General features: G+C 40.3%; 1 protein-coding gene across 1 annotated transcript in view; it reads right to left on the reverse strand.

The window, feature by feature from the left end:
• LOC119851672 (dynein axonemal heavy chain 5-like) overlaps positions 1 to 18,312 on the reverse strand; it is a 270,620-nt gene that overhangs the window by 39,062 nt on the left and 213,246 nt on the right. The window contains exons 70-73 of the mRNA XM_043508515.1: positions 17,174 to 17,441; positions 6,490 to 6,611; positions 5,520 to 5,867; positions 1,644 to 1,832 (exon numbers count right to left, since the gene is read on the reverse strand). Coding sequence (XP_043364450.1) covers positions 1,644 to 1,832; positions 5,520 to 5,867; positions 6,490 to 6,611; positions 17,174 to 17,441 — 927 coding nt within the window. The remainder of the gene's footprint in view (positions 1 to 1,643; positions 1,833 to 5,519; positions 5,868 to 6,489; positions 6,612 to 17,173; positions 17,442 to 18,312) is intronic.

The raw sequence follows: 18,312 nt of genomic DNA on the forward strand, positions 1-18,312 counted from the left end.
ATGAGGTCACTCTCTGCCTTATATAGCTTTAACATATGGCAGGAACCCATTGCTCTAAAAACAGTTCCCAGCCAGTTTGTGGAAAAATACAAGTACCCAAAATGGAGATCAGTGTCATGTGGTCTGGTCACATGCCCTTGCATGCCCTGCTGAGTCATAGCAGCCATTACTTACAGACTGTCTGAAGCGTTCTCAGGAAGGCTCACCAGGTAGAGGATAAGCTTCTCCTAAGGCCTATCGTTTTTCCTAATGGCCCTTTACCCTGAGAAGGCCCTTTACAACCAACTATCTGGACTGGAAGCTTCTTGCCCAGTGGGCATCACCCAGGTGTAACTACATTTGAAATATAGATACATAGTCAATATTCATAATTTTATATACAAAAATTATACATGCATACAAATAGGATAATCATATTCAGCAAATCATAACTTTTCCAATGACACCTTACATGACGCATCTTGTACAAAATGTACCATAAGTATGCCATAACCATATCATAATATTACTGGGATGAATATGGGGTGTAGTGTCACAGTATTATTTGGAGATACTTTAAACTCTGTTTTTATGAGTGATGTTCTACTTATCTGAAGGTCTCCTGGAGAACATCAATATATGAAGAGGCCTATACCATGGGGAAAATGGGTCAGTTTGTTCTGATAGTCAGTGAGCTCAAATCAGGTAGCTGCCCCCGATGGATAAGGAAGAAGACAGGGGCTCTATCAGAGACTCTTGCTTTGTTCTAGGCTTTCAGATTATACCAGAGATGAACATTCTGCCATAGCTCATGCATAGTTTGCGGCTTCTACTTTCATTTTATTACTCAATTAGATGTTTGTCTTTTTCTTTACTGAAAAGTGGGAGTCTTTGGGAATCTGGAAACACAACCAAGTATCCAGTGAGTAGGAAGAAATACCAATATATTCAGTTGTTGCTAAACTCTGTTGCTGCTTCATTCACAGCATATCTAGAATCTGTCCCTTCCTGTCTATTTCCCCTGCCAGAGTTCTTGGCCATGCCTTAGCCAATACGATCTTCTCACTGATCTTCCTGAACACATTTCCCTTCTTTACAGACTATCCAAACTGTTATCTCCAAGCTCTTCTTCCTTGCTTGCTTCTCCAGCTCTTTTCATGTCTCTCCACTCATACCACATCCGCTTCCTCAATAATTTAAAACTCATCTAGATTATTAAAGCTCTGCAGAGCTCTACTCTGCATTTATCTTACCATTAGTCACCTGCAACTCTGGAAAGCATATTTGGTATGAGATCCTGCTTTTGCTTGCTACCTAAGGAGCCATCCGCACCTATGACAAATGTTAATGTAATAAAATAATATAACAATAATATTCACTTTCTTTTATTCAAACACTAATGCAAGACTCACCACCACTTCCAGATAGCATGTCATGTTAGTGTTTAAATCCTATGTAACTAACCATTATTTCTTCATATGTAACTTTTTGATGTATATACACTTTAGATAATAAACCAGAACACTTATACTTTTAATAAAGTGTGAGTTATTTCATTAATTAAAATACTTTAAAAGTTTCATAGAGAAGTGTTTCCACATGAATGGCATATATAATGATTCGTATGCATCTATGCAGCAGTGTCTTGCTGTATATATTTGTACCTCATGAGGGATGTAGTCTGGTGGCAACTTCTCCAGCATCTCATCAGCAAGACGTTGTACCATTGCTTCTCTGGTTTCCCCTCCTCCACTGCTACTGTCTTTAGGCTGAATGCTAACTATTGTGCTTAATGTTTCATTAGCCATATTAGTCTGATAAGTTATGTCTGCATTAGGGTGAAGTCCAAATACCTTAAGATAAAAAAAGACACAACAAGAAAAAAATGAAGAATTATGTCAAAAAAAATAGAGTGCTCTTGTTAATACCATATATTGATTTTTTAAACTATATATCAGTTAATAGTCTACACAAAAGAAAAAGACAAGGGAGCAGATCCTTAGATGGTATAAATCAGCATAGCCTCATTAAGGTCAATGGGGTTACACTGATCTAAACTAGGTAAGCATCTGGATCAAGTTATACAAAAAACTCTAACGTAAGCAGTGAATGAATGTGCACCCCCTAAAACCAGCCAAATCACCTTATCCATTTGTTTCAGAAAATGCTTTCCTTGACCTATTAATTTTAACAGAAAAGTTACTAGTGACTACAGTACTAACTACTTCAATATCTTAGTCATGTGAAAGATATGCACATGTATGGTATTGTACAAGTCATAAATATTAGTAATTATGATGTTTCCTTTATCATTACTTTTCCATCATTTTCCATTTCTGACCCCCCCCCCAAGTTGTCTCTCTTTTTAATTCTCTTTTCTCTAATTTATTTGTTAGGAATGATACTGGTGGATTAGGTTCTAAAATATGGCAATAAAAAACAAAACCCAAAGTGCATATATATTTGAAAGCACCCATACAGATGTTATGAACAGAGATATATTCTGGATGTGTTACGTCTTTCTGGTTTTAAGTCTTTTTTCCCTGGCTGTGAAAACTTAATTCTTTTATTTAGTCTGAAAGAAGTATAACATGAGCAGTGACCTATGCCCTCCCCTGCTTCAGTCCTGACCTAAAAACAGCAACCATAAAAGATAACATCAGTTCAGACTTCATGCTCATTCAATCTTTGTATTCTCTGCTGAGACTATCAGTAAGTCTTTAACTGTCCATTTGGATGGTGATTCTTGTCCACCAGGAACTGGACTGTCAACATCAGCTCATTTTATATACACAAGACACTTCTAATTATCAGTAAAATTACTCTAAGAATAAAAGGCATAAAAGGATTAAATTTAATAGTTATGCTTGCAACTTTAAAAATTCAGAGCCAGATCTTCAGCTGGTGTAAGTGCATCAAAGTAAATGCAGTTGCACCAGTTTAAACCACCTAGGAATCTGGCCCTGAAATTGTTATTGTTATAGATCCAGTTCTACTTGCAGACACAGTGTGTGCACACAATTCCCATTGAATTAGGCTCCAAGTAGGATTTAAAACATATTTCACAGATAGAACTTGTAAAGTTAATACAACCTGCATATTTAGAAGTATGTGAAAGAGTCAATGCACAGTATTACATCTGTATTGACTATCATGGAATACAATAAAGCATTTGGAGATTAAAGATGTTCATGATTTTTTGATCTCTTTTGTTGAAGAGAGTGAGATTTTCTCCGGGCAAAGGAATTAGGATATGGCTGGCAGGAACTATATCATCTTTATCATTTTAAAAACAGAAAAGCTTCATTTTTGCTATAGTGAATTTGTAGCAATGCCTCTGTCCTAGTTCAAAACAAGAGAAAATGTCTCCCTTTGTATATGTAAATTATAGTCCTAAACTGAGGGCTAAATTCATCCCCGGAGTAACTTCACTGAAGTTAGTATATTTACTCCAGGGATGAATTTGGTCTTGTGTGCATCTTTGTGCATGCATGCATGGGAGAATAAAGGAAAAACAGAAAAATCGTATTATCATCCTGGGGCAGTTCAGTGTCCTTAATCCTCCTGGACACTCATCTAGAAACTCAATTTAAAGGGTGTTTTGGATGCATAAGGAATCCAGAATTGTACCCCTTAGTTTTTCAACTGACTGTTGAGTTTCAAATCCAGCTGCAAACACTCCACACCCTCCTGTCTGAAATCTAAGTGCATTTCAAAGGGATTTCTGAATTCAATAGCCCTCTTCAGAAGACAGTGTGTATTCTGATTTACTAATGCAAAGGTTGAATTTCATCAAAGAAGCAATGATACAGCAGCCAGATTTATTCAATCTGTCTTTCTTAACCAAAAATGGAGATAGGAGGAAATAAAAATTATACTGTCTTGACTAATACAATATCCTTCTTAGATCAGAGAAGACTGAGCTTAAAAGGTCAGGGGTTTCCAACAGCAATTCAGAAGGAGCTTGGAGTGACGGAAGGAAGTTGTCACTTTCCTCGTGAGCTGTGAGAATCTGGGTCAGTCTTTTGAAGGAGAAAGAGATCTTTGCATATTCAGGGTTTGATCCTACACCACTGAAGTGAAAGGCAGAACTTCCATATATAAAAAAACCCCACAAATCTGTATTGGCAGGCACCAAAATACTGAGAAAATAAGCCCCCAAATTCTGAAGCAGGCTTCAAAACACTGAGGAAAAGCAGGTGCAGGAGCCGGAACTGAGATCTGGGAAAGAACTGAAGCAGACGGGATGCAGTTCCTGTGGTGACCTGCTTCACTGACTATGATCAAAATGGATCCACTGGAATGTTGGGAGAGCAGTATTTACACTCAGCCGGGGAAGGTGCACATCAGCCAGTAGGGAGTCCGGCTTGCACTTACTCTGCTACTCCTGCCTTAAGGTTCCAAAATCTTAATAGCTAAGGGAGTTGCATTAAGAAGCTAAGACCCAGAAATGAGAATCCTGGACAGATGGTGGGTAAGAATCTCACCCAAAATCAATGGAGCTAGGGGATCTGACCGAATATCTTTAGAGAGATGTTTTTTCCCCAGAGCTTTTCCACAGTTGCTTCTCTCCCTTCAAAAACTCAGATGATGTCATCTATTTTTGCAGCTCTTTTGCAGAATCCCGATAGTCCATGCTGTATGTTTGGAAGTACCTCTGTGGTTTCCTTTCTTGGAATTAGAAGAGGAACCTTGAGTTCTGGATTATACCACTACAAAAGTAAAATTCAGGCTTTGCCTACAATGGGCTTTTTGCATGGGATAAACTGCACTGGTCTGAGCCATTACAGTAGTCACGTTGAACTGTGCCTACACTAATTTTACCTCATTTTCAAACCAGAGAAAGCCACACTGGTGCAAGTCACTTTTTACAGTGGTACAGTACAATTACACTAGAGATTTACGCCAGTGTAGCTATCTCAGCGCAGCTATACTAGCATAGAAAAATACCAGTGCAGACAAGACATTCATGGATCAATCCCTGTAGCAACCTGCATGCAACTTGCAGGGCGGAGCCCAGGTTGCAAGAGGAAAGAGTTTGGAGGAAGCAGAAGGAAACCAATCTGCGTGCACATGGCTAGGATCCTTACTGCAGTTGCAGGATCTCTGCAAACAGTTCTCTTAATAAAGAGACAGTTTAATTTTACAAATACGGAGTCCTTTCACATTATTACCCAGCACGTGGTGGTGGTGGGTTAAATAGTCTCAGAAACAAGTCTGTATATTTGGTGCATTTTAATTCCAATACATGTTATCTTCAGAGGCATTTGTAAACCTCAGAGTATATGCATTATGAACAGTTAATAACAGTGATACAGAAGTCAAGTCATTTTTGTTTCAACTTCAACTAACAACTTCCTGTCCTCAAAATGGAACAGGCCCAGATGATAACACCGGCTTGTTAAATGAGAACAATTGTTTTCATTTTCATAACGTCTGTTGTCTGAGCTCTGCCCTGTTCCATATATGGATGATTAGAAAAGTCTAGCACTTTAATTAGTATAACTCTCTTAACGCTTTAAAACTTAAAATATTTTTACCTCAGGTGTATCGACCATTGGCAGCTGCTCTATGTGCTGGAGATAGTCTTCAACTGTCTTGCCTTTTGGAATAATGTAACCTTTGTAGAAGCAAAATTTGTCAGTAAACATACTCTCTCCAAACCACACTCTGGCAAATGTATTTAGCAACATTTTGTCAAGGTCGTCTGTTACACGGCCACCATACTGTACTTCTCCAAGCATATAGCGAACACAGCTCCAGTTCACCCCACGCTTAATGTCAACCTCATCCAAATGATTCTGAATAAACTGCACACTGGCTGCAAAGTCTGCTTGGTTAAATTCATAAGGGATGTTCCAGCCCAATGGACCAAACTTTCGTCTTTCCTAATGGAGGGAGATATTAAAAAGGGTGAAGTTTAGTAACAGAAATTCTATGTGTAAAAGAATTTGTGAAATATATTAAAAATGCAATAATCCACCCACCATCAATGGAAATTAAAGGGACACTGAGCTTGATTCTAACTGTGTTTACTCCACTGACTTCAATAAAACTATTCTTGATTTACACTAGTGTGAGAACAAAAGCAGCCCCACAATTAATTAGCTGGAATCTTATTTTTTTCATATAATACACAGGGATAGGCAAAGAAGCAGGTATGACAAATGACTGGATAGAAATATTTTCATAATTGTTCTTAAAAATTTCAATGACAGCCACCTGATTAATTCCTGAAAAGATCTTTCATGGAGGGTGAAGGTGTATATTATCCATTTTCCTCTCAGGTGTCTCCTGATGGAGGGATATGACCAGTGTGGGCAGGTAAGTTCAGTATTGGGGGTATGTTTCAGTCTAGGGTATGGGTGACATCTTTTGGCTGTTCTCATTTTACATGTCCAATTTTGCCCATCACATTATTTATATTTAACACAGCTTTCAAGTTCTTAATTATATTCTCATTTATGAAATATGGTTTATAGTGTAATTGTAAGACAGTTAATTAATAACCTGAACAGTTGTATGTAGAAATGCCACAGCATATAACAATGGTTTCCACTGTGGCATATTGGTCACTTCCAGCTGTTCCTGAGTAATAGAAGAATATGTCCGCTTTAAACCAGCCTTTACACCTAAAAAAAAAAATAAATAAAATAAAAATCACACTGCATTAGTAAAAAAAGATATAGTATCCATATCTTGGCATTTTAAGATTGATTTAGGTCTGTTGTAACAGATGGCCTTCTATGAGAAATGATTATAACAACACAGAGTATTATTTTTTCTATATTCTGAATCACAGAACTATTTATTCATTTTGATACAGTATCAGTCAAATTACATTTTAGATATGCTTAGAGGGACAGGCTTAAACCAAAATATTGGATCTAAAATGTGAGAGTGTCAAAAATTCAAACACAGCTCCAGAGCAGAATTTAAAAAAAAAAAAATCAAACCATCTATTTTTAAAATGGGCTGACCCTACATTGCAAACTTGGAGTGTTTGAAACCAGGATCCCACTCTAAATTTTGTAGGGAAAGCCCATTTCTAATTCTAACACTTAAACGTTACCATCCTAAAATATGAATTTGCCCACATACAATTTTTTTTTTTTTTTTTTTGCTCTTTGGAGGAGGGATTGATCATTTTTAATGGTCTGTAAAGAACCATTGTAAAGCTACTCATCCTCATCTTCAGCATCATCATCGTGGCTTTTGTTTTTATGTAATAACTTATTATTTAGTATATCACAAAAAGTGGGGTATTTTTATTTAAAATATTTATAGATTCATAGATACTAAGGTCAGAAGGGACCATTCTGATCATCTAGTCCGACCTCCTGCACAGCGCAGGCTACAGAATCTTACCCACCCACTCCTATGAAAAACCTCACCCATGTCTGAGCTATTGAAGTCCTTAAATCATGGTTCAAAGACTTCAAGGAGCAGAGAAGCCTCCCTCAAGTCAACCATGCCCCATGCTACAGAGGAAGGCGAAAAACCTCCAGGGCCTCTCCAATCTGCCCTGGAGGAAAATTCCTTCCCAACCCCAAATATGGAAATCAGCTAAACCCTGAGCATATGGGCAAGATTCACCAGCCAGATACCCAGGAAAGAATTTTCTATAGTAACTCAGATCCCATCCATCTAATATCCCATCTCAGGGGATTTGGCCTATTTACCCTGAATATTTAAAGATCAATTACTTACCAAAATCCCATCATACCATCTCCTCCATAAACTTATCGAGTAGAATCTTAAAACCAGATAGATCTTTTGCCCCCACTGCTTCCCTTGGAAGGTTATTCCAAAACTTCACTCCTCTGATGGTTAAAAATCTTCGTCTGATTTCAAGTCTAAACTTCCTGGTGGCCAGTTTATACCCATTTGTTCTTGTGTCCACATTGGTACTGAGCTGAAATAATTCCTCTCCCTCTCCTGTATTTATCCCTCTGATATATTTATAGAGAGCAATCATATCTCCCCTCAACCTTCTTTTAGTTAGGCTAAACAAGCCAAGCTCCTTGAGTCTCCTTTCATAAGACAAGTTTTCCATTCCTCGGATCATCCTAGTAGCCCTTCTCTGTACCTGCTTCAGTTTGAATTCATCCTTTTTAAACATGGGAGACCAGAACTGCACACAGTATTCTAGGTGAGGTCTCACCAGTGCCTTGTATAACGGTACTAAAACCTCCTTATCCCTACTGGAAATGCCTCTCCTCATGCATCCCAAAACCGCATTAGCTTTTTTCACAGCCATATCACATTGGCAGCTCATAGTCATCCTATGATCAACCAATATTCCAAGGTCCTTCTCCTCTTCCGTTACTTCTAATTGATGCGTTCCCAACTTATAACTAAAATTCTTGTTATTAATCCCTAAATGCATAACCTTACACTTCTCACTATTAAATTTCATCCTATTACTATTACTCCAGTTTACAAGGTCATCCAGATCCGCCTGTATAATATCCCGATCCTTCTCCGAATTGGCAATACCTCCCAGCTTTGTATCATCTGCAAACTTTATTAGCACACTCCCACTTTTTGTGCCAAGGTCAGTAATAAAAAGATTAAATAAGATTGGTCCCAAAACCGATCCCTGAGGAACTCCACTGGTAACCTCCCTCCAACCTGACAGTTCGCCTTTCAGTAGGACCCGTTGCAGTCTCCTCTTTAACCAATTCCTTATCCACCTTTTGATGTTCATATTGATCCCCATCTTCTCCAATTTAACTAATAATTCCCCATGTGGCACGGTATCAAATGCCTTACTAAAATCTAGGTAAATTAGACCCACTGCATTTCCTTTATCTAAAATATCTGTTACTTTTTCAAAAAAGGAGATTAGGTTGGTTTGGCACGATCTACCTTTTGTAAAACCATGTTGTATTTTGTCCCATTAACCATTGACTTCAATGTCCTTAACTAATTTCTCCTTCAAAATTTTTTCCAGGACCTTGCATACTACAGATGTCAAACTAACTGGCCTGTAGTTACCCGGATCACTTTTTTTTTCTCCTTTCTTAAAAATAGGAACTATATAGCAATTCTCCAATCATTCGGTACTACTCCTGAGTTTACAGATTCATTAAAAATTCTTGCTAATGGGCTTGCAATTTCAGGTGCCAATTCCTTTAATATTCTTGGATGAAGATTATCTGGGCCCCCCGATTTAGTCCCATTAAGCTGTTTCAGTTTTGCTTCTACCTCTGATATGGTAATATCTACCTCTATATCCTCCTTCCCATTTGTCATGCTACCATTATCCCCAAGATCCTCTTTAGCCTTATTAAAGACTGAGGCAAAGTATTTGTTTAGATATTGGGCCATGCCTAGATTATCTTTAACCTCCACTCCATCCTCAGTGTTAAGCGGCCCCACTTCTTCTTTCTTAGTTTTCTTCTTATTTATATGGCTATAGAACCTTTTACTATTGGTTTTAATTCCCTTTGCAAGGTCCAACTCAACTCGACTTTTAGCCTGTCTCACTTTATCCCTGTTCTGACCTCAATTAGGTAGCTTTCCTTGCTGATCCCTCCCATCTTCCACTCCCTGTATGCTTTCTGCTTCTTCTTAATCACCTCTCTAAGATGCTTGCTCATCCAGCTTGGTCTACAACTCCTTCCTATGAATTTTTTCCCCTTTCTTGGGATACAGGCTTCTGATAGCTTCTGCAGTTTTGATTTAAAGTAATCCCAGGCCTCCTCTACCTTTAGATCCATAAGTTCTTCAGTCCAATCCACTTCCCTAACTAATTTCCTTAATTTTTGAAAGTCAGCCCTTTTGAAATCAAAAACCCTAGTTGCAGATTTATTTTTGTTAATCCTTCCATTTAGTTTGAACTGAATTAGCTCATGATCACTTGAGCCAAGATTGTCCCCTACAACCATTTCTTCTATGAGGTCCTCGCTACTCACCAAAATTAAATCTAAAATGGCATCCCCTCTAGTCGGTTCAGCAACTACTTGATGAAGGAATCCATGAGCTATCGCATCTAGGAAAATCTGAGCCCTATTATTATTACTAGCACTGGTCCTCCAGTCTATATCTGGGAAGTTAAAGTCTCCCATGATCATGCAGTTTCCATTAGTATTTACTTTATTAAAGACATTAAAAAGGGCTCTATCCATATCCAAATTAGATCCCGGAGGTCTATAGCACACCCCAAGCACTACCGTAGGAGAGGCTTTACTAGTTTTCTTCCCCAATGTAATTTTTGCCCAGACGGACTCTGTCTTATCCATTGCATCGCTTCTTATTTCTTTACATTCTACCTCATCATTGATATACAATGCTACTCCACCCCCTTTACCTTTGTTTCTGTCTTTCCTAAAGAGCACATACCCCTCAATACTTGTAGTCCAGTCATGACTACTATTCCACCATGTTTCTGTTATCCCTATAATATCTGGTTTCACTTCCTGCACCAGTAGCTCTAGTTCCTCCATTTTGTTACCTAGACTCCTCGCATTGGTGTATAAACATCTTAATTTTTGCTGTTTGGCCTCGCTCACATTTTGTACCCTATTAGGCACAGTCACTCTACAGCCAGTATAACCTATTAGACTAGTATCCACACCGCCCTCGCTCCTTATATACACATTCTCCTACCGATGGCTGTATCCTTTCTTACTTCATCTTCTTCCCTCTCAATGCTAAAATCTGGCGTCGAGATTACCTGGACATCTCCCATCCATCTCCCCCTAATTCCTAGTTTAAAGCTCTCTATCAGTTGTGCCAGCCTCGATCCTAGAAGTCTATTTCCTTCCCTACTCAGATGAAGTCCATCCCGAGAGAACTGTCCTCTGTCCGTGAATGCCTCCCAGTGGCCATACATCCCAAAGCCCTCCTTATAGCACCACTGCCTAAGCCATCTGTTGACAGTCATCATCTTGTCACACCTTTGTTGCCCTTCTCTAGGAACAGGAAGGATCCCGCTAAAGATCACCTTAGCCTCAATTTCCTTAAGTGTCTTCCCCAGCCTAGCATAGTCTCCCTTAATACTTTCCAGTGAGAATCTAGCCGTATCATTTGTTCCCACATGAAGGATAATTAGGGGATTTTTTCCCACTCCCTTTAGGATCCTTTTCAACCTCAGGTCTACATCCCATATCTTAGCACCTGGAAGACAGCACACCCTTCTATTCTCTGGATCAGCTCTAGTTACAGGCCTGTCTGTTCTTCTCAGTAAAGAGTCCCCGATCACATAGACCTGCCTTTTCCTGGTGACGGTGCTATTCTCCAGTCTCTCCCCTGTTCCCTCTGGCTGCAAGTTCTTTCCATTCCTATTTTCCCTTACAATCTTCTTCAACCCATCCTGTATCCTCCTGGGGCTCATATTTGGTGTAATCTCCCTTGACTCTTCCCCTTTTCCTATAGGACTAGCCTCTCTTCTCTTCTTCCTTACCCTTCCACCTTCAACAAGTACCTGCTGAGCCCCTTCTTCATTTTCCAACTCTGCAAACCTGTTCCTAAGCTCTATTTCTCCTTCACTAGCCCGTCTTTTCCTCTGCCTGGTTCTTTGAGTCACATGTTTCCACTGACCACTTTCCTCACCCAGGCTCCCCTCAAAATTCCCCAGCCCTGCTTCCATCTGTGAGTCTGAGCTTTTCCCTTCAGATACCTCATATCTTTGCTCCATCATCTGCTCAAACCCCTTCCTAAACTCAACCAGACTTTCCATCTGCATCTCCAAACCTCGGATCTTTTCCTCCATCAGCTCTATCAGACGACATTTCATGCAGAAAAAACTCTTACCGGTTCCCTCCTCCAGGATCATGTACATACCACAGCTTCCACATCCAGTCATCCTCAATGTGTCTTTCACTACAGGAGTCACTCCCACAGCTGCATCCATATCCATCATAGCCTTCCCACCTAAATCCTGTTAATCTGGGAAACAGAAGCCACACCAAAAAGACCACACACTCCCCAGCAAAAGCAAACCCCAAAGAAGCACCACAATACAAACTCCCACTCAAACTCCCCTGTTTACAGCTCTGTTTGCTAGCTCCTGTGCCACTGCAGCTGTCTGTGCTGCTGCCTGACTGGCTGGCTACTTTTATAGGACCCCTAGTCAGAAGCCCCACCCCCTAAGCAGGGCTCAGCTGCTCTCTCAGCACAAAGCCCCACCCCCTAATCAGGCTCAGCTGCTCTCCCAGCACAAAACCCCTACACACACACACACAAATACTAAAAATACAAAACCAAGTACAACTACCTTCTCCTCCAATAGAACTCCCACTCAAACTCCCCTGTTTAGAGCTCTGTTTGCTAGCTCCTGTGCCGCTGCAGCTGTCTGTGCCGCTGCCTGACTGATGTGTGACCTTCTGAATTAAATGAAACAAAGGGACATCTTGGGGTAGGAGCAGTGATGCCACAATCTAAGCAAAGCAGCGAGGTGCACTTGCTCAGGCCTAGGCTTGGGACTCCGTAGAGCTAAGTTCTGTTCTCAGCTCTGCCACTGACCTACTGCGTGACCTTGGGCAAATCACTTAACTTCTCCGCACCTCAGTTTACCCAATGATTAAACAGGAATGGTGCTACTTACTCACCACTGTATGGCATTTTGATATCAATGAATGAAAAGGGCTACATGAGTTCCAAGTCTTGTTATAATTGCACATTCTCTGGCCTACAGCAATCACGCAGTAGGCTGATATTAAGAGCATTCCAATACAACTTTCTGCTGCTTGGACTGCAGAAGTATAAATACTGCTTTGATGTTGCCAATCTTGTTAAGCAATGGAAAAGAGTCCCAAAACTCTGCAGCCTAATTTCAGATAAATGATGATGCTCCAAACCTAAATTAAGCTCAGGAATCTTGAAACAATTGTTCATATTTAATCTGATTCTAAATATTAGCGATGACTGTAGATATATAAATCATACAAAAGTTAAATATTCAGTTATATATATTCTGCTAACCAAGAAAGCCATCCACCATGTCCTATGAAATACAATGATACATATTAAAAAGTGTCTATGGTTCCAATTTTCAAAGACAAGGTGAAATCCTGGCCTTACTGAAGACAGTGGTAAAATTTCCTTTGACTTTGATTTCACCCCTGGGCCTTAACAGGATGTCAAAATCCCACATTTGGCATATAGGCACGCAAAAGGCCATTTACATCAGCACCTAACTGATGAGATGGGCATCCAGCCGCTGTGTTTGGATGTTGTACTAAGGTATCCGCATTTGTTCACAGGGCTTCCTAACACAAATCTGTACAAAGGGCCAGAAATACTGTAGCATGAATTTTTAAAGGCAGGTTTCAAATACAGTGAAATAAATGGCTAAATCCTAGACTGATAGAACTTGAAAACTTCCTATCTATGACACAGAAAAGAACACCAGTGTCATCTGCCATCCTTTACAACTTTTCCAAAATATATTCTAAAGGTATTAAAGGAGAATCAAAAGAATCAAGACAAAATTATCAAACCACAGTATTTAACAGCACAGCGTGCAGGCAATCTGGGACAAGATCTGAACAACATTAAAACAGTTTACATTCTACTCAAAATTAAATCATTATCCATAACACATCTCTGAATATTGTTAAAATCAAATTGCAGACTGGCTACAACCTGCCTTATAAAAGAACCAGGATGTCATCTGAATACAGACAAATGCTCTAAAAAAGATGCAATATATTTAAAACAACAAAAAAGAACCTAAACCAGAAACTTGGGTAACTGCCCTTGTGAGTGAAAATATCTGGGATTACTCCATAAATCAAACCACGCTGTCTTTCAGACAGATCAGAAGCAAAGCACATTTAGAATTCTTACTAACTCACCAGAAAGTTAAATAGTGAAATAAGAGGCTTAAATGACTGAGGGATCAAATTTGACCTTGGATACATATTCTCAAGCTCCCACTGACTTCAATAATTGAAACAAGCTGCAACACCTACATATAAATGAAAGGCAAACTATTGCACAGTGCTATGGTAAAAAGTTGTAAAAGTTGAAAAAAAAGGACTAGAGAATTGCAAGACAGCATTGCAATCTAGCACTCAAAGAAGCCTAGGTTTGACAACAGCTTCCTACCACTGACAGGGTCTGGTCAGCTCCTTTCCCATCTTATCCCAGCAGCAGGCATTAGGCAAATGGGTTCTTTAAAGGAAAATTAAGGGGGTAAGCCTCTTGTGCATTCCCCTGAAAGATCCTTCCCTGTGCTAGCAAAATGCCATTGGGTACCCACACATGGTTGACAAAACTCTGCTCCCCTTCCTGCACGTCTCTCAATAAAGGACTGACTTCATCCCTAAAACACCAAGAGCCAGACTGTATTTGGCTGTTGCACATGTGTGCGAAGTGGAGAAAGCATAAATAGTCTTTCCTCAACCTTGCCTTCCTGCCTCCAGTGCAGAGATCAGTCACGGTTGCTATTCATGCACTCTCCTGAGCACAGGGACTGCCTCTTGTTAGTGCCCCTGTGATGCAATCTTCTCAGAGACAAAGCATGACCCTGGCTTAAGAGAGGCTCATTCGAGTGATAAGCCTCTGCACCTTCTCCACACATACCTTGGTCTGAAAGGCAAGAGTGGTCCTGAGTGAGAAGCTGAGGTTTGAAAAGGGATGTAATGCTGAAAAAATTCACCTTAGCAAATAGGCTGCAACAGGCAGCTCTCTCAAGATCTTCACTATAGCTTAATGACGTGTTTTCTGTTTTTTTAATAAAGCAATCTAGTGAAAAGCAGGAACTCAATAGCAACAGTGTAAGGAAAAATCCTATAGGATTTCATACAATACATGCACACCTCTACACTTCATATTCTCTTAGCCACATGCAAATGAACCATGGAAACAAACTGATCTGCAAAACAAATCTAACATTAATCATTGTATGTACACTGGGGAGGAAAACATCCATGTGACATATGATGTGATGATGCCAAAAGAATCCTCATTCTCAGTCTGATTCTCTATATACACTTTCAGTCTGATTCTCTATACACACATTCAGGAGACATTCACCTTCCCCAGCAGCTGCACTACGCCAACTGGTCCTCTCTGCTCTTTCCCTTTGCTTGGTTAATTTGTGCCAGTGTCTTTTTCAGCATGAAGGAGGTTAGAGAATGGAATTGCCAAGTACAGCAGTATGAAAAAAATCTACACTAAAGCATAGGTTCTGGAAGTAGGGGTGCTAGAGGTGTGGCAGCACTCCCTGGCTTGAAGTGGTTTCCATTATATTTAGGGGTTACAGTTTTGTTCAATGGCTTTCAGCACCCACACTATACAAATTGTTCCAGCACCTATGCACCAAAGTAAAATTATATTAAAAGTTGCCAAATTTATGAGAAGCAAGAGAGTTAGCCTTCAGTTTATTTATTACTTTGTGTTTTCTGAAGAAACAAAAGGTGATATTTTTGAGGGCAAAAAAAGGTGTGTGAAAATGGTAACTGTTGCCTTGAGACAAATATAAAGAAATCTGAGATTTGTTACAGAGTGCAATGTCACCAGTTATGGCAAGAAAACTCAGATTCAGTGACAAACATTAGCCCTTCAAATTCACGAATTCTTATGAAAATTCCTGTTTTGACATGAGAACAGTTGTATATAAAAATCTCTTTCCACCTTTCAGCATAGATCAGTCCCTCATTCTTAGCACAGAAAGAGGCACAGAAAAATGCATATTTAGGAATAATATCATCTCCTACAACAAACACAGAGTGCTTCCTGTTAGTCAGGGTTGGGACCCAGAAGGGGGATCCTGGCTGATTCCTGCTGAGGTGACTCAGTCTGGCAGGTGTGGCTTATTAACGCCTACTTCCACGTAAGGAAGGGGCAAGTTACTCTTTGGAATGAGTATGAAATGAAATGAAACTTGGATCTATGGCAGGAAACCTCTGGTGACAGCCAAGCTTAGGAAGAAAGTTCACCCTGAGGTTTATGATTTTATTCTTGTTATTATTTGAAGTACCAATACATCCAAACCCCAGGAACAGAATAAATTTGGATGAGATGCTGTGGGCCAGGTTGCCCTCTCTCAGATTATCTCTCTGGTGATGATCACCCCAAATTGTCTGTCCCTCCAAAAGGTAAAAGCCACTGGGGTCAACATGTGCCCCTGCAGCAGCTCTGGCCACTGGTCCTCCTGTGACACCCAGATTCCAGTCAGCACAGTGGCTTTGGAGCCGTGCTTCCAAGGACTAACCCCAGCCACATCAGCTGCCACAGACTCTGGGTAGGATCTGCAGAAAAGTGAATGAAGCTTGGGGCTATGTTAACTTGTCAGTGTAATTTTTGTGGGGCTAGAGTGGGGGATGATGTCTATCCTGCTAGCCCTTTCCTGTTGACCCTTCCCTCTGCCTGCCTGAATACAACCTCTCCCCCCAGCAGACCCTGAACCACACAGAGCCTCTACAGGGTGTAAGGAGGGGAACAATGTGGTGGAGAGATTGAAGCCCCACTTCCAGGCAGAGAGGGAAGAGCCATGGCTGCAGGAACCCTCCTTGCACGTGTCTATGTGGAAACACTCTGGCCCAATATGTGTAGTTTCAGTTCAGGGCGGGAAGGGGTTCTACCTTACCATAAAGATTTCTGTAAACAGGAACATAATTTTGTTCTCTAATGAAAACGTCATTCTAAATCAGGAGGGTAAATTATAATAACGTAAATACCCTGGAAACTTAAATATCCCAGGACTAACTGGTGGTAAATACTTATGCTCTGTGTTTCCAGCAAGATACTAAACTTGTTACAAGCCTCAAGTTCCACAGCCATCCATTCATTGGAAAATATTTCATTATGAGAAACAGCATCTGTATATTACTGAAAATTCTGGCAGTCTTGGATGCCAAAAGTTAGGCACCTAAATTTATTTTTAAGCATCTATGTACCTAGCCTGATTGCAAAAGTGCTGAGCACCACAGCTCCTGTTGATATTCAAGCCACTTATTTAGACTCCAAAATCTACACTTAGGCATCAATTTTTAGCACTAATTGCAGATTTTGGCCTAATATTCTTCACAATGTATTATATACTGATACAACAAGATCGCCAATAGTCTGTGTTTCAAAATGAACAATGAAAATCTTCACAAAAACAGTTTAATGCTTCATGCATAATGAAATTGATTCACACAGGGTTGCATTTAGTTAACTGAGGAACAGGGAGAACATAGAGCAACATACAGGAATCAGTAAAAGCAGCAACTGTCAGAATGATTTTTTTTTTTACCTTGAGGTGGTTCATTAGTAAATTTGATAGATGACTGCAAAAGATTAATAGGAAATTTTGAATGGACCTCTGTAGTAATCCACATCCTGAAACCCTCGTTCATAGATTCTGTTGTTATGATTGTGTCCAATAATTCATCAAGGAAATCCAAGCCCAGGTGGCAGTTCTGCAGAAGGAGCCATCCTCCATCTTGCATACACTGATTTAATAAGCGCCTTGCATGGATCTCCTGGCCCTGACCCATTGAAATGGGACGACAAGGAGTATTCTGTAAGAAAAAAGTAAGTATCTTGTAATCTCTCAGGAATGAATATTAGTGTTGCTTATTATTTTTACAGCACCACAGGGGCTTATGGAACTTAACACACAAAGAAATGAAATGTAAGGGGGTGATCCAGTCTGCTGCACTAAAGCTGACACCTCTGAAGATCTGGGTTCTGAACAGGCCCCTATCCTCTTCTCCTCCCCCACAAGCTAAGAGGAAACTACTTCTATGAACATGGTTGCAGCAGGATCCATGAAACACCCACCTTTGCTGCACTTCCCTTCCCCACAACTCTGTGGAAACCTTTCTGTGGTGCAACATGGATAGGGAAGGGTGGATTGGATGTAACCAGCATTTTTCTGCTGGATGCCCTGATACTAGGCAGCTCTGTGTTCTTGGGGAACCAGGGTGCAGTATCCAGCCTGTCTGATTCATTAAGGGCACCCCCACCCCAGGCTCTGCTTGAACCAAAACTGACAGAAGAAAGACTTACAGAAAGCAATGAAAAGGCAGTGGGAGACACACCTAAATCCCTCCTGACAAGGGTGACAAGATTAAGGCAACTCCCCAGCCTCATTTGCATCAAAGATGGGACAGGGAGGCATCTCCATTAGCATACAGAATGGAGACCAGAGATTCCAAGGCAAGAACCACACTGAACTCCGGGATCAGAAAAGCAGGGACGCACTGCATCATGGAGGATCTCTGCTCCAGATGTTAATGAACCCACGCCTGCACACACCCAGCTCAGCAGTTATCAGACTAATTCTAGTAATGAACCCTTGATTGATATCCAAAATACTGAAGCTGCCTAATTGCATTGTGAGCTCCCTTGAAGGAACACCATCCCTGAATGATCAGTTCCTATTGTCTA

The sequence above is a fragment of the Dermochelys coriacea genome, chromosome 2 (assembly GCF_009764565.3).
Source record: "Dermochelys coriacea isolate rDerCor1 chromosome 2, rDerCor1.pri.v4, whole genome shotgun sequence".
Lineage (NCBI taxonomy): Eukaryota > Metazoa > Chordata > Testudines > Dermochelyidae > Dermochelys > Dermochelys coriacea.